The sequence below is a fragment of the Hyla sarda genome, chromosome 5 (assembly GCF_029499605.1).
Source record: "Hyla sarda isolate aHylSar1 chromosome 5, aHylSar1.hap1, whole genome shotgun sequence".
In the NCBI taxonomy this organism is placed as follows: Eukaryota; Metazoa; Chordata; class Amphibia; order Anura; family Hylidae; genus Hyla; species Hyla sarda.
The window spans coordinates 21,268,308-21,284,960 of NC_079193.1; the positions used below are offsets into that span (position 1 = coordinate 21,268,308).

Genomic DNA, 16,653 nt, shown 5'->3' on the forward strand with positions numbered 1-16,653 from the left:
GCTTTTACCTATCATTCTGATTCCGAGATTGTTTTTTCGTGACATATTCTATTTTATGTTATTGGTAAAAATTTTTACTTGCATCGCTTCTTAGTGAAAAATTCCAAAATTTGATGAAAAGATTGAAAATTTAGCATTTTTCTAACTTTGAAGCTCTCTGCTTGTAAGGAAAATGGATATTCCAAATAAAAAAAATTTTTATTCACAAATACAATATGTCTACTTTATGTTGGCATCATAAAAGTGACGTAATTTTACTTTTGGAAGACACCAGAGGGCTTCAAAGTTCAGCAGCAATTTTCAAATTTTTCACAAAATTTTCAAACTCACTATTTTTCAGGGACCAGTTCAGGTTTGAAGTGGATTTGAAGGGTCTTAATATTAGAAATACCCCATAAATGACCCCATTATAAAAACTACACCCCCCCCCAAAGTATTCAAAATGACATTCAGTCAGCGTTTTAACCATTTAGGTGTTTCACAGGAATAGCAGCAAAGTGAAGGAGAAAATTCACAATCTCCATTTTTTACACTCGCATGTTCTTGTAGACCCAATTTTTGAATTTTTACAAGGGGTAAAAGGAGAAAATTTATACTTATATTTGTAGCCTGATTTCTCTCGAGTAAGCACATACCTCATATGTCTATGTAAAGTGTTCGGCGGGCGCAATAGAGGGCTCAGAAGGGAAGGAGCGACAAGGGGATTTTGGAGAGTAAGTTTTTCTGAAATGGTTTTTGGGGGGCATGTCCCATTTAGGAAGCCCCTATGGTGGATACAGTCCTAGGAAAGAGTCTCCAGCCACCGGAGCACCTGAAAGCTGAACTAATTTATGCAGGAAAAGTCATCAACTGCCGAGCCGAGAAGTTTGTGACGAATCGAATTTACTGTAAGTTCGCTCATCTCTAGTCGTGAGGTGCCGCTGTATAGGAGAGTTGGGGCTCTACACATGAGATCACGGGGGGCCCCAGCGCTCGGGCCCTCGCAATCTAAAACTTATCCGTATACGTTTTTTTCACATGATCCTTGTCCTTTAATATTGTAGAGAATGGAAGATCATGTAATTCGGTGTTGTCTCTCCAGCTGTTGCAAAACTACAACTCCCAGCATGCCCTGACCACCATCAGTTAATATTGTAGAGAATGGAAGACCATCTAATTCTGTGTTGCCCAACCTGTGGCTCACTAGCTGTTGCAAAACTACAACTCCCAGCATGCCCTGACAGCCTTCGGCTGTCAGGGCATGCTGGGAGTTGTAGTTTTACAACAGCCTGAGAAGGAAAGGTTTATCAGCACTGCCTTAAAAACATGTGACCCATATACATAGGAAAATTCCAATAATCCAGCACAAATGTAAACAGACCCTTCTATCCTGTACAGGAACCTCATAGACTAATCAGGGAGGAGCCTACAGCCTGTCAGTCACTGAAGGGAAGATGATTGACAAGCCGGGCTCACGTGACCACCCTGGAGGGCTCTCCTGGGGGTGTGGGCGTGATGACGTCAGGCGCAAGGAAGTGGCCAGCTGATGCCTGAGAGCGTGTTAACCGCTTCCTCGCCGGGGGACGGTGTCATCTGATGGCTCCGGTGGGCGGGGCCTGGGCGGCGGCGGAGACTCTCAGCAGTTCCCGGGTGAGCTGTGCGGGCAGTCAGCCGCCAGAGCGCGATGTGACGGGGCCCGCCGCCGGGTGACACAGGACATGGCTCCCATCAAGTCGGTGCTGAGCCTGGCGACCTTCCTGTTCGGCCTGGCCATCGGCTTCATCTTCTGCTACGTGATCGTCAGCATCGCCCTGCACGAGAAGGATGAGCACCCGGCCGACATGCTGCACAACGACCCGCACGGGAGGCACATGGAGCAGCATGAGCACCAGCAGCTGCCCGGGCACATCATGGACTTCAATGCTGATGCCCAGCAGCACCACGGTGAGTGATGAGCCCCGAGGGTGCCCCCCGAGGGTGCCCCCCTGAGGAGTGCTGACCACACTGATCTCTGGAGGGTGCCCCCTGAGGAGTGCTGACCACACTGATCTCTGGAGGGTGCCCCCTGAGGAGTGCTGACCACACTGGTGCCCCCTGAGCAGTGCTGAGCCTTGAGGGTGCCCCCTCAGGAGTACTGACCACACTGACCTCCAGCTGTGCCCCCTCAGGAGTACTGACCACACTGATCTCCAGCTGTGCCCCCTCAGGAGTACTGACCACACTGACCTCCAGCTGTGCCCCCTCAGGAGTACTGACCACACTGACCTCCAGCTGTGCCCCCAGGAGGAGTGCTGAGCCCTGGTGGTGCGCTGAGGAGCACTGTCCTCCCCACCACTGTGCCCACTAAGGAGAGCTGACCCTAAACTACCCCTTTGGGAGGGCCACTGAAGAATGCTAATCCCCTTCGGAGGTGCCCCCTGAGAAGTTTGTGCTCTATAAAATGTCACCCCTTGGCGGTGCTCTCTGTTAGGTCGTTACCCCAAAATGGCAGCGCCCCCCTCCCCCCCCGAGCAGCCCGAAGAAGCCTGGTGGTGCTCACTGAAGTGTACTGACCTCCTGACTGTGCCGTGAGTAGCCCTGAGCCTCAGCTGTGCCCCCCTGGTCAATGCTTCCCTGAAGAGCCCTTACCCCCAAAAATTACATGTCTCCCCTTCTCTATTATGCAGAGCCGTCCATTACATATGTCTTATGGATAGTTATTAAAGGGGTACTCCGGCGCTAAGACATCATATCTCCTATCCAAAGGATAGGGGATAAGATGCCTGATCGCGGGGGTCCCGCTGCTGGGGACCCCCTGGGATCTTGCACGCAGCACCCCGTTTGTAATCAGTCCCCGGAGCGTGTTCGTTCTGGGTCTGATTGCCGGCGGCGTGTGACGTCACACCTGCGCCCCCGTGTGACATCACGCCTCCGCCCCTCAATGCAAGTCTATGGGAGGGGGCGTGATAGCTATCACGCCCCCTCCCGTAGGCTTGCATTGAGGGGCGGAGCGTGACGTCACATGAGGGCGGAGGCGTGACATCACACACTGCCCGCCCTGTGGTCGCCGGTAATCAGACCCAGAACGAACACGCTCCGGGGACTGATTACAAACGGGGTGCTGCGTGCAAGATCACGGGGTCCCCAGCAGCGGGACCCCCGCCATCAGGCATCTTATCCCCTATCCTTTGGATAGGAGATATGATGTCTTAGCGCCGGAGTACCCCTTTAAATCTTGTGCAAAACACTACTGGGGCAGTCATCCTCAGCAGACAATCACATTCCAGCTTTCATTTTTAACAGGTCATCTGAATCATGAAAGCTGGACTATGATTGGTATAGCCACTACCCCACTGATCCTCTGCACCGGGTTTGATCCGTCCTGGGGAGTCGTCCAATGGCAGGTTATTTCTGTATCCAGGGCGTCAGGTCCTTCTATTACATCTAGGAGGTTTGTAATTCACTTCACACCTTAATTCTTGGGAGTTTCCCTCCTGAGAAATCATAATTAAACATGGATTGTGTGGGACAGCGCTGTGTATGTGGTAATAATACATGGAGTCCTAACATGCGGTCCATCCCGGTCACGTGACACAGAGCCGGGAAAGAACGCGCTAAGAGTGCGCTTCTGGCTCATTCTCATGATTGGTCCCGGTCTGAACACTCAGTCTCCAACCGAACAAAACTTTCCATGTGTCTCTTTTATGATCGATACTGGGGATGCCCCGATACTGGACATTTGCACGAGTACTTGTACTTATGTCCCCAATACTTAATGTCCCCAGTACTTAACCCTATGTACACTGCTGAACTGCAGCCAGCCATGGCAGACAGTAAAGGAGCAACGATAACACTGATCAGCACTATGCTATGGCTGAGCATTGATCACTGTATGCAATCTACAGATTGTATGTAATAGTTCCCTATGGGAATAGTAAGTAATATAAGCAATGGGTGAGCCCTTAAAAAAATATTTAAATGGTATCGGGACAATCCTAATAGATTCTTAACGCAAGAAAATTATTTTCTAAATTCCATGTGGAAACTGGAGGGTTTATGTAAATAATCTTATTTCGATGTGGATCCAAGCCCTTAGTGTGCACAAGACTGACCCAGGGTCTGACCGATTGTAGAGCCCTTAGTGTGCACTAGCTGATTGGTGGGGGTCTGACTGCTGGGACCGTAACCGATCACAAGAACGGAGAACACTTTTCCTCATAGTGAGAGGGACAGCAGCCTGCATGCTCAGCCACCCCCCTATTCACTTACTGTGGGACTCTGGCACTGAACTTTGCTATATACAGAAGCCACATAGGCAGGGAATGGAGCGGTGACTGAACATGCACACTCCAGTTTTAATTTCTTAGGAGTTTCTCAGCAGTCAGGCCCCCGACAACCAGCTTGTTGTCTCCGTTCTTGTGGATGGAAAGTAACTTAAAGGGGTACTCCACCCCTAGACATCCCATGCCCTATCCAAAGGATAGGGGATAAGATGTGTGATCACGGGGGTCCCGCCGCTGGGGACCCCCCGCAATATAGCATGCGGCACCCACCTGTTTCTGCTCCGGAAGCACTGGAGGGTCTGGGTCCCGACCACCGGAACGGAAGTTCGGGACGTCACAACTCCGCCCCCGTGTGACTTCACACCCCGTCCCCTCAATGCAAGTCTATGGGAGGGGGCGTGACAACCCCTCCCATAGACTTGCATTGAGGGGATGGGGTGTGACATCATACTGGGGCGGAGTGGTGACGTCACGGACTTCCGTTCCGGTGGTCGGGACCCAGACCCTCCAGTGCTTCTGGAGCAGAAACAGGTGGGTGCCACATGCTATATTGCGGGGGGTCCCCAGCGGCGGGACCCCCGCGATCAGACATCTTATCCCCTGTCCTTTGGATAGGAGAAGATGTCTAGGGGTGGAGTACCCCTTTAAAGGGGTACTTCAGTGAAAACCTTTTTTCTTTTAAATCAACTGGTGGCAGAAAGTAAAAAATATTTGTAAATTACTTCTATTAAAAAATCTTAATCCTTCCAGTACTTATTAGCTGCTGAATGCTACAGAGGAAATTCCTTTCTTTTTGGAACACTGATGACATCACGAGCACAGTGCTCTCTGCTGACATCTCTGTCCATTTTAGCAACCGTGCATAGCAGATGTATACTAAGGGCAGCATGGTGGCTCTGTGGTTAGCACTGCTGCCTTGCAGTGCTGGGGACTTGGGTTCAAATCCCACTAAGGACAACAATAAATAAAGCGTTATTATTATTATAATAACGTCAGCAGAGAGAACTGTGCTTGTGATGTCATCAGAGAGCATTCCAAAAAGAAAATAATTTCCTTTGTAGTATTCAGCAGCTAATAAGTACAGGAAGGATTCAGATTTTTTTAATAGAAGTAATTTACAAATATGTTTAACTTTCTGCCACCAGTTGATTTAAAAGAAAAAAGGTTTTCACCGGAGTACCCCTTTAAGAGAACCTATCAGGTCCCTGGGGCCCCACACACCAGCCCCAAGACCTGACAGATGAGAAGAACATCTGGGATTCTGCATATGAGACTATCCCTCACATGGTATCCAGTCACGGGGAGTAGACATGGCGGCTTGTAGTCACAATTGTCATGCCCTCCGTTCTCTCAGACAGAGTGTATATATGTATCTTTTATGGTTATGGGAACCCCTGTGCCCTCCTAGAAAATAGATCAACACAGTGACACAATTCCTTCACGTGTAACCTGTTCTACGCCTGTTTCCATACCGCTTTCCCATTCGCTGATAGCAAAGAGACAAAATGGGCGTTCCTCACCTGTTGACCTCCGTGTACTGTGCGTCACACCTCATCCTTATCATCATCATCATCATGTGTAGTGAGTAGAGATGTGGTGGTTTATTGTCATTAGGAGTAAACATACTCCATGAATGTGATATGAACTCCAGGCAGGGGAACGCACACACCGGGGGTTTATTTTAGAACACAGCGAAGGTATGGCTGCCCATGGCCGCAACGTCGAACTATTGCCAAATATCTGACAGGAAATTCCAGTCTAACCTCAGAAGACTTGTAGAGGGTTGTAATTTTGCAACACCTGTCATAAGGTTAGTTTTGTGGGGTACGGAGCTATATGACCCCTATTTTTGCTAAAAATAAGGGACCCCAAGTACTCTCTGAATAGGGATGATGCACATGTGTTCCCGGGTCATAGCGGTCAGACCCCTGGACTAATTGATGGGCTATAAAAGTTGAAAAAAAAGGGGTTGATGTGGACAGCCCCTCCATAAAGTACTTGTCTGTTCAGTACAAAATCATCCCCCCCCCTCCTGTGCCAAATCATCCCTCCCATGCCACTGTGCCAAATCATCATAACCCCCCCCCCCCAAATCATCCCCCCACGTCAAATCATTCCTCCATTCCCTCATCCCCCTGTTCTTCTTACCTGGCCAGCAGGCAGTGATGAGTGACACTACTCTGCGCCTCCATACGTCACTCGTCATTTCAGGCAGCTGCCCTCAGCGAGGTGCAGAGTAGTGTCACTCATCACTGCCTGCTGGCCAGGTAAGAAGTATGATTGATTGAAGAATGATTTGGCATGGGGGGGGGGGGGGGGGGATTTGGCATTGTGGGGCATTACAATTTGGCATTACAATATTCTTTCATATTAAAGGACAGTACAGGTCCTCCACAGCAAGAGATGTTTTTGTACCTCATGTGAGGCCCCTAAATGTAAGACTCCCCTGAAAACTCAATGACCCTTCTAAATCATTTGCCTCCCAAAAAAATGGTATTGTCTATAAACTCTTCTGTCTGTCTCCTTCAGATGAGGACGTCCATGTTTCTGAAGACCTCCACAAAAAGGTGAGAATCCTGTGCTGGGTCATGACTGGCCCACAAAACCTGGACAAGAAGACGAAACACGTGAAGGCCACGTGGGCGCAGCGGTGCAATAAGGTCTTGTATATGAGTTCGGAAGAAAATAAAGACTTCCCCACCGTGGGGCTGGATACCAAGGAGGGCAGGGACCAGCTTTACTGGAAAACCATTAAGGCCTTCCAGTACGTACATGACCATCACCTGGGAGACGCCGACTGGTTTATGAAGGCGGACGACGACACGTATGTTGTGGTTGACAACCTGCGGTGGCTTTTGTCCAAGTATAGCCCGGAAGAGCCCATTTATTTTGGCCGGAGGTTCAAGCCTTATGTCAAACAGGGTTACATGAGTGGAGGGGCTGGCTATGTTCTCAGCAAGGAAGCTTTAGTAAGGTTTGTGAATGCCTTCAAGGAGGAGAAATGTACCCATAGCTCATCTGTGGAGGACCTGGCGCTCGGGAAGTGCATGGAGAATATTAATGTCAAGGCTGGAGACTCAAGAGACACCAGCGGGAAGGAGACCTTCCACCCGTTTGTCCCCGAACATCATCTTATCCAGGGATATTTGCCAAAGACCTTCTGGTATTGGAATTACAACTACTATCCTGCCATAGAGGTAAGACAACGGATGTTATACTGTGCTGCAGAGGAACTTAAGCCTCTTTGAGATCATGGCTTTGTGGGATAAAGATTTCTACAGATGAGTTTCACCTTTAAGTAACTGGAAGTAATCTGTGAGGAATGTGTACGTCTCAGCTCATCTAGCACAGGCTTTATGCCTCATGTCGTACAGCCCTGGCACCTGCCCAGGACTCCACAAGGACAACTGTAATGTAAGGAAGGAAAGTGGCTTGGTTTTGGTTACAATATAGGCTACACACGCTTATGAATGACAGCGCTGCACATACAGGATGTTTTAGTAGGGACTGGAAGCAAATTTTAGACCTTTAGATCAAACGTATACTGAATAATTATCAACTTGTATTAAAACCAAAGGATGGGGGATAAGATGTCAGATCGCGTGGGTCCCACTGCTGGGGATCTCGGCTGCTGCACCCGCCTGTACGGCTTCCGGCAAGGCTGGAGGCTTTTGATCCCGACCACAATGGCGGAAGAGCGTGACGTCACGACTCCGCCCCGTGTGATGTCACGCCCCGCCCTTTCAAAGCAAGTCTATGGGAGGGGGCATTACGGACCTCCCATAGACTTGCATTGAGGGGGCGGGGCGTGACATCACACGGGGCAGACTCGTGACGTCACGCTCTTCCGCCATTGTGGTCGGGATCCAAAGCCTCCAGCGTTGCCGGAAGCCGTACAGGCGGGTGCTGCAGCCGAGATCCCGGTGGTCCCCAGCAGCGATCTGACATCTTTGGATAGGGGATAAGATGTCTAGGGGTGCGGAGTACCCCTTTAAGCATGATCCTCAGGGATGTGGAAATCCTATCGCCCAACACCCAGGACATGCAGTTCCCGGTGCCGGGCAGGTGAATTTTGCTGACATTTAGCCCTGCTTCGAGCTAGCAGAGCCAGCCAGACAACCGGCGGTGCTCAGGGTGTATGGAGCGGGCTCCTGAATTGAACCTGCTCCAGACCCGGCCGCCTTCAGCTGATTTCAGTAGCTGGGGGCCGGCTATTAACCCTTTAGCTTGCCACTGTCAAAGTTAACAGCAGTGTCTAAATGGACCTTTTAGCCATCCCTGGTGAGCTAGTGGGAAGGGAAAGTCCCATCAAAACAAAAATAATACCAATAAAAACTTCAGATCAGTGCACAAAAAATTAGCCCACACACATCCTCGTATACAAAAAAATAAAAAAGTTATAGTTGTCAGAAGATGACAATATTAAACATACACATTTTCGTACAAATAGTTTGTAATTTTTTTAAAGAAGTAAAACAAAATCAAACCTATGGAAGTAGGGGATCATTTTAATCGTATGGACCTACAGAATAAAGACAAGGTGTCATTTGTACTGAAAGGTGCACTGCGTAGAATCGAAATCTCCCAAAAAATGCAATTTTTTATATATATATTTTTTTTTTTTTCCAATTTTGCCCCACAAAGATTTATCTTTTTGGTTTCACTGTAGATTTTGTGGTGAAATGGTTGACGCAAAAAAACAAGCCCTCATATGGGTCTGTAGGTGGAAAATGTAGAAGGTGGGGGTGGAAAATCCGGAAGTGCAAAAATGAAAATACCTGTGGTCCTAAGGGTTTGAAATATAACTTTATAAATCCTGCATGGTCAATAGAAGTAACATTAAAAAAAAACATATCCAGAAAAAATAAAGTAAAAGGCGATCAAAAAGTCTGATCAATACCAAAATTGTACCGATAAAAACAGCAGATTGCGGCGCAAAAAATTGCCCTTATACAGCACAGTATGTGAAAATGTGTTAGGGGTCAGAAAATGGAAATAAAAAAAAAATTATAATTCTAAAAAGTTTAGAATTTTAAATTAGTAAAATTTGACAGAAACTAGACAAATTTGGTATTGCTGTAATCAGGGCGACCTAAAGTATGAAAATACCATGTAAGTTTGACCACAAGGTGAATGGCGTAAAAAAAAAATCGCCAAATTTGCATTTTCACCTCACAAATAATTCTTTCTTTGTTTGGGAGCATATGTTATAGAAAAATAAAAGGTGTCATTACAAAGTACAGTTGGTCCCGCAAAAAACAAGCCTTCATATGGGTCTATAGATGGAAAAATAGGAGTTATGGCTCTTATAGGGCGAGGAGGAAAAAATGAAATAAACGAATAAAGACCTTTTTTTACAGACTATTTTGGTTTAAAATAATTTTGTGTGCCAGGACAAGTGGATCGTCACAAGGGACAAGTAGATTTTGCTCTGTTTTAAGTCCCTTGGACAAGTAGTTTTTTTTTATAATTTCCAGACCTCTGATCCTGCAGTAACTCATTGTAGTCAATGAAACATATAGCTAAAGGGACTTACAGAGACAAATGGTAGCACATTGCCCCCTTAGGCTAGGGTTTGAAAGCAACTTTTGTTTCGTAACAGTAAAATTCATTGCGAAGTGTTAGTGTTTCCATGTAGGGTCAACTTTCAAGCCTTTCGACATGCCTCTAGGACACGCAAAAAGGTCTTTCTAAATGACAGGTACACTTTCAGTGCATATTACGAGCATTCCAGGGACTGTGTTTTACGAGTAATTATGCTCAGGCTGGTCTAAAAAAAAAAAAAAAAAAAGAGGGGGGGTTTGGTGCTCACACACGAGGGCAGGGGATATCCCAATAAGCTCTTTGCTAATTTTATCTCTAAATACCAGTAAAAAAAAAATTGTAATGAAGGTAGGGCTGGGCGGTAAGACCAAATGTGTGTATCACAGTAATTTTTTTTAACTTTTGGCGGTTCCACGGTATATAACGGATTTCCTAGCCCCCCCCCCCCTAATATTAATTTTCAGTCCACATCCCCATCGGAGTAATTACTCACATATCGCTGAGCTCCTCGTCCTGTTTGTTGCGGGCGCTGGCACTCTATACTGTGCGGTATCCCTATGCCCGGGCTGCAGAAGGTAAACAAAATAAACTTTAACGCACCTACGTCGGCCTTACGCTGGAGACGGGAATGTCGGACAGCCGTCAGCCTATCACCAGGCCGCAGCGATGTTCCGCCTCGGCTGGTGATAGGCTGAGCCCACTGTCATGTGAGGAGCCGGCTTCTTACATGACAGTGGGCTCAGTCTATCACCGGCCGAGGCGGAAAATCGCTGCGGCTGGTGATAGGCTAACGGCTGTCCCCAGGAAACAAGTGAGGCCGGTACCGGACCAACAGGAGGTGAGTTAAAGTTTATTTTGTTTTGTTTTTTGCAGCCCGGGCGTAGGGATACCGCACAGTATAGAGCAGTGGTCTCCAACCTGGGGACCTCCAGATGTTGCAAAACTACAACTCCCAGCATGCCCGGACAGCCAACGGCTGTCCGGGCATGCTGGGAGTTGTAGTTTTGCAACATCTGAAGGTCCGCAGGTTGGAGGCCACTGGTATAGTGTGTCGGTGCCGGCGGCCGCAACAAACGGGACGAGGAGGGCAGCGCATGCGGGTGACATGTGAGTAGGACCCTGATGGGGACAGCGCTGGGCTAATAATTAATTGGGGGGGGGGGGGGGCAGAACAGCGCTCGCAGGTCACATAGGATTAGTCCCCCGATGTGGGGACAGCGCAGCGCTGGGCTGATCATTCATTCATTCCCGAGGGGGAGGGGCCAAACCGGTTTTGCGGTATGGGTTAAAATTCATATGGTGCAGCACAAAAATTTCGGTATGAACCGGTATACCGCCCAGCCCTAAATGAAGGTACCAACCACTACATACCATAAACAACCTACAAGAGCAGTAGTTGTGGAGCTCTCACCCAGTGAGATAATTTTATGATCGATCTGATTGAGCGCCAGCAGCAGGAAGGTAGGTAACAAATGGGGGATAGGCTGCACTGTTTCATACCCTTTTTGTTATAAATAGGTATTCGACACCAGCCATGTACACTGCATCTGGAAACTCATGATGAAAATGATAAAAATACATTGTTACAGTATATACCTGTGTATAGGGTGTCACCTTGCCTATAACTGTAATCCTTTCTTTTCATCGTGAACCGGTCTTTCCGGTTGGGATTTACGCTTAGGTTCCAGCATTCCTTAGTCACTGTGTTAAAAGTATGTAAAGGGCTCGGCACTCCTTGTTCTCTGGTCCTGGCATATAGTAACTGGTGCCAAATAAGACATCAGTGATAATGGCTAAATCTGACATTACATAGATTTCTCTCTGCCTGTATTTTATACAGGGAGCTGGGGAACAGGGAGGGAATAGTATCTGTGCCTACATAAGTTACTGTAAGGAACATGGAGTACTATCTGTATCTACATCATTTACCAAAAAGAACAGGGAGGCAGTACTATCTGTAACTACAACATTTACAGAGAAGAACAAGGAGGCAGTACTACCTGTAACTACATCATTTACAGAGAAGAACAAGGAGGCAGTACTATCTGTAACTACAACATTTAGAGAACAAGGAGGCAGTACTATCTGTAACTACAACATTTAGAGAGAAGAACAAGGAGGCAGTACTATCTGTAACTACATCATTTACAGAGAAGAACAAGGAGGCAGTACTATCTGTAACTACAACATTTAGAGAGAACAAGGAGGCAGTACTACCTGTAACTACAACATTTACAGAGAAGAACAAGGAGGTAGTATTATCTGTAACTACAACATTTACAGAGAAGAACAAATAGGCAGTACTATCTGTAACTACAACATTTTCAGAGAAGAACAAATAGGCAGTACTATCTGTAACTACAACATTTACAAAGAACAAATAGGCAGTACTATCTGTAACTACAACATTTACAGAGAAGAACAAATAGGCAGTATTATCTGTAACTACAACATTTTCAGAGAAGAACAAATAGGCAGTACTATCTGTAACTACAACATTTACAAAGAACAAATAGGCAGTACTATCTGTAACTACAACATTTACAGAGAAGAACAAATAGGCAGTACTATCTGTAACTACAACATTTACAGAGAAGAACAAATAGGCAGTATTAACTGTAACTACAACATTTACAGAGAAGAACAAGGAGGCAGTACTATCTGTAACTACAACATTTAGAGAGAAGAACAAGGAGGCAGTACTACCTGTAACTACAACATTTACAGAGAAGAACAAGGAGGTAGTATTATCTGTAACTACAACATTTACAGAGAAGAACAAATAGGCAGTACTATCTGTAACTACAACATTTTCAGAGAAGAACAAATAGGCAGTACTATCTGTAACTACAACATTTACAAAGAACAAATAGGAAGTACTATCTGTAACTACAACATTTACATAGAAGAACAAGGAGGCAGTACTATCTGTAACTACAACATTTACAGAGAAGAACAAGGAGGCAGTACTACCTGTAACTACAACATTTACAGAGAAGAACAAGGAGGCAGTACTATCTGTAACTACAACATTTAGAGAGAACAAGGAGGCAGTACTATCTGTAACTACATCATTTACAGAGAAGAACAAGGAGGCAGTACTATCTGTAACTGCATTATGTACAAAAATACACAGGGAGGCATTACTACCTGTGTCTAATTTCATACTTTTCAGAGAGGAACATGGAGTAGTACCAAAATATGGAAAAAGAAAAGTGCCCTTCTTTAAAGGGGTACTCTGCCCCTAGACATCTTTATCCCATATCAAAATGATGAGGAATAAGATGTGCAGCACCCGGCGTTCCTGACCACATGGCCACGCTCCCTTGTGATGTCACACCACGCTCCTTCAATGCAAGTCTATGGGAGGGGGCGTGGCAGCCACCACGCCCCCTCCCATAGACTTGCATTGAGGGGGTGTGGTGTGACTTCACTAGGAGCGTGGTCGTGACATCACGACCACCTGCTCCCAACCTTCGGAATAAAATGTTCCGAAAGCTGGAGCAGCGGAGTACCCCTTTAAATATGGATTATTGTAAAACACAGGCATTGTGAATTGTTCTGTACCGTGTGGCCTAGCAGTGATAACATATTAACATATTTTTGTATTTTAGGGTCCCGGCTGCTGCTCTGACTTGGCTGTTTCCTTTCACTATGTGGACTCCACAACAATGTACCAGTTGGAGTATCTGGTGCATCACCTCCGTCCTTACGGGTACATGTTCCGATACAATCCGGACTCCCAAAATAATCTGGAGCATAACAACGTGAAGGACAAAGTGGAAAAAGATGTAAAAGCAGAATAATGCACACAAAAAAAAAAGGGATCAAAAAAGAAAATTGTGAACCTTTTTGTTTGACCTTTCGGCGTTCAGAATCGTGCAATGCTTTGTGTTTTTTGTTTTTTTCTTTAAAAAAAATCGCATGAATTTCTGTGAGCCTTTTTACTGACAATCATGCAACTTTTTTTTTTTTTTTGTATACAAAGGTGTAATCTTCTAGAAGACATTGGGACTGTGTCCTCTAACGGGACACTGGTAAAGTAAAGCGTTGAACACTCTCGGAGAGGATATTTATTTTATAAAGGAATTATACATTCCACTTGTATTTTAAAGAAATGTATTTTTTTGGGATGATGCAGCTTACATGGTGATTAGAAGATCGCATCCTGCACGGCGGAGTCCTAGGATGAAGCAGGTGGAGGCCGTATGAGACAGCGCAAGTCTATTGGGTCTTCCTACACTTCACTTCTACTTTTAAAGGGTTTACCCAGCCCTGTCTCTCTCTCTTCTGACTGTGGAGGGACACTGCAGCCACCCAGCAAGTGTCCTAATCTAATTTCTAGGACACATGAACAGTACTTTTTGGGAATGAATCTTGCCATGCCCTAGATAAGATTGGAATTGCAGAGAAGAACTTAAAGGGGTACTCCGGCACTTAGACATCTTATCCCCTATCCAAAGGATAGGGGATAAGATGCCTGATCGCGGGGGTCCCGTCGCTGGGGACTCCCGTGATCTTCCAAGCCGCACCCCCGTTAAAATCAGTCCCCCGGAGCGAACACGCTCTGATTACTGTCGATCACTGGGCCGGAGCATTGTGACGTCAAGACTCCGCCCCGTGTGACGTCACGCTCCGCCCCCCTCAATGCAAGCCTATGGGAGGGGGCGTCACGCCCCCTCCCATAGGCTTGCATTGAGGGGGGGCGGAGCGTGACGTCACAACACTCCGGCCCCGTGATCGACAGTAATCAGACCCGGAGCGAACACGACTGATTTTAACGGGGTGCGGCGTGCAAGATCACGGGGGTCCCCTGTGGCGGGACCCCTGGGATCAGGCATCTTTTCCCTTATCCTTTGGATAGGGGATAAGATGTCTAAGCGCCGGAGTACCCCTTTAAGGAAGCACTCCAGAAATGTTTTGCTTATATAGTGCTTATTAGAGATTAAAGGAAAGCGGTCACCCGTACTAAACCCAATACACCGTGTTATAGTGAAGGTGAACGGGAGACCGATGTGGATTCTCTGACTCCTATACCTACCTGCAATCCGGCGCCAGGTCCCACCTGAAGACCCTCTTCTGTCTTTGGTAATTTGGGGCGCTGCCGGCTGGATTTTAATATTCATGTGCGCGGGTGAACGTCTTCCGTTAATGTAGGGGTTCTTGTGTATGCCTCGAATTTTTAGCTGATGTGGCAGCCATAATAATTGTGCTGTTTCAGAACAGAAATGATTTCTTATGCTGCCTACATTTACCATGAATCCTCTGGCTTTGTAGAGAGAGGGGGTGGAGTCTCAGCACTGCATTTCACCAATTGAGACCAACCTAATAACTGGACAAAACTCCAGCAACCCGACTCCTAAGCGGGTTAGGTTCGGTTCATACCACAAACAGTTTTGACAAGTTTCTTATGCTTCTTTTAGAGAAATATTGCCATGGGGGGAAAGTGATTTGACCTAAAAAAAAAAATTACAAAAATTATAATAATTGAGGTGCCTTATAAAGATTTGAAGTCTTAAGTCTGTGTTCACATGTTGTGTATTTACAGCATTTTTTTCAGCATTTTAGCTTTTTATGCTACGATTTCCCAAATCTGTGTGGAACTGGCATATTTTACAGCTAATAGTAATTCCAGTAATTAGCGTAGAAAAAAACAAAAAAAAAAAATTTGTGAACACTACCTCAGAAGAGATGCGTAACTACTTTATCCTGCTCCCTTAGAGATGACAGCAGCAGTATACAGACAGAGCTTAGAGGAAGTGGTCTTAGGTGATCCTGTAGTGTACAGGAAGCTGACCTAGGACTGACCACTTCCTCTGACACACACACTGATTTTCTGTAGGTCAGACCTGTGATCACATGATTGAGTTGGGGTAATGAAACACAAATATGCAGCTGAGCTGGGATAAAACAGATTGCGCTCTAGGACTACTGAGGGTGAGTGTGCATGATATGGGCAAAAAAAAAAAAGACCTGGAGTGCTTCCTGAAATTGCTTCCTGTTATTTGTGAAAACTGTCCAGCAATGGTGCTAGTTCTCCTTGACTGGGAATACTTTTCCTCCCACCGTATAGATATCCTGTGCTGCAATAACAATGTTACATTGTTGCCATTTAAGCAGTTGCCTTATACTTGCTGCATAATAGCTTAAAGGGGTATTCCGGTGAAAACCTTTTTTTCTTTTAAATCAACTGGTGCCAGAAAGTTAAACAGATTTGTAAATTGCTTCTATTAAAAAATCTTAATCCTTCCTGTACTTATTAGCTGCTGAATACTACAGAGGAAATGATTTTCTTTTTGGAATTCTCTTTGCTGACGTCATTATAATAATAACTATTTATTGTTGTCCTTAGTGGGATTTGAACCCAAGGCCCCAGCACTGCAAGCCAGCAGTGCTAACCACTGAGCCACCATGCTGCCCTTAGCATACATCTGCTATGCACGGTTGCTAAAATGGACAGAGATGTCAGCAGAGAGCACTGTGCTCGTGATGTCATCAGTGTTCCAAAAAGAAAGGAATTTCCTCTGTAGCATTCAGCAGCTAATAAGTACTGGAAGGATTAAGATTTTTTTTAATAGGAGTAATTTACAAATCTGTTTAACTTTCTGGCACCAGTTGATTTAAAAGAAAAAAGGTTTTCCCCGGAGTACCCCTTTAAGAGGGAAGCGTCACATTAAAGGTCTTATTTTGTAATAAAATCCTATTTTCAATTACCCTCATAAGGCCCCCATATACATTAGACATGTGTCTGCCAAACCAGCTGATTTCGACAAGACTGGCTGACCATTACACCTGTATAGGGGGCCTTCTGATTTGGGGGATAGAAGTATCGGGCATATTGAATTTCAGCTGCCATATTCTTTTGTCG

The 16,653-nt window shown here is 46.0% G+C and overlaps 1 protein-coding gene across 1 annotated transcript; it reads left to right on the forward strand.

The window, feature by feature from the left end:
* The first annotated feature begins 1,498 nt into the window (after positions 1-1,498).
* C1GALT1 (core 1 synthase, glycoprotein-N-acetylgalactosamine 3-beta-galactosyltransferase 1) lies at positions 1,499-14,223 on the forward strand. The gene is made up of 3 exons (XM_056518970.1): positions 1,499-1,923; positions 6,771-7,438; positions 13,400-14,223. Exons 1-3 carry the CDS (start codon positions 1,698-1,700, stop codon positions 13,589-13,591), a joined length of 1,086 nt encoding a protein of 361 aa, XP_056374945.1. The 5' UTR covers positions 1,499-1,697; the 3' UTR covers positions 13,592-14,223.
* Positions 14,224-16,653: the final 2,430 nt, after the last annotated feature.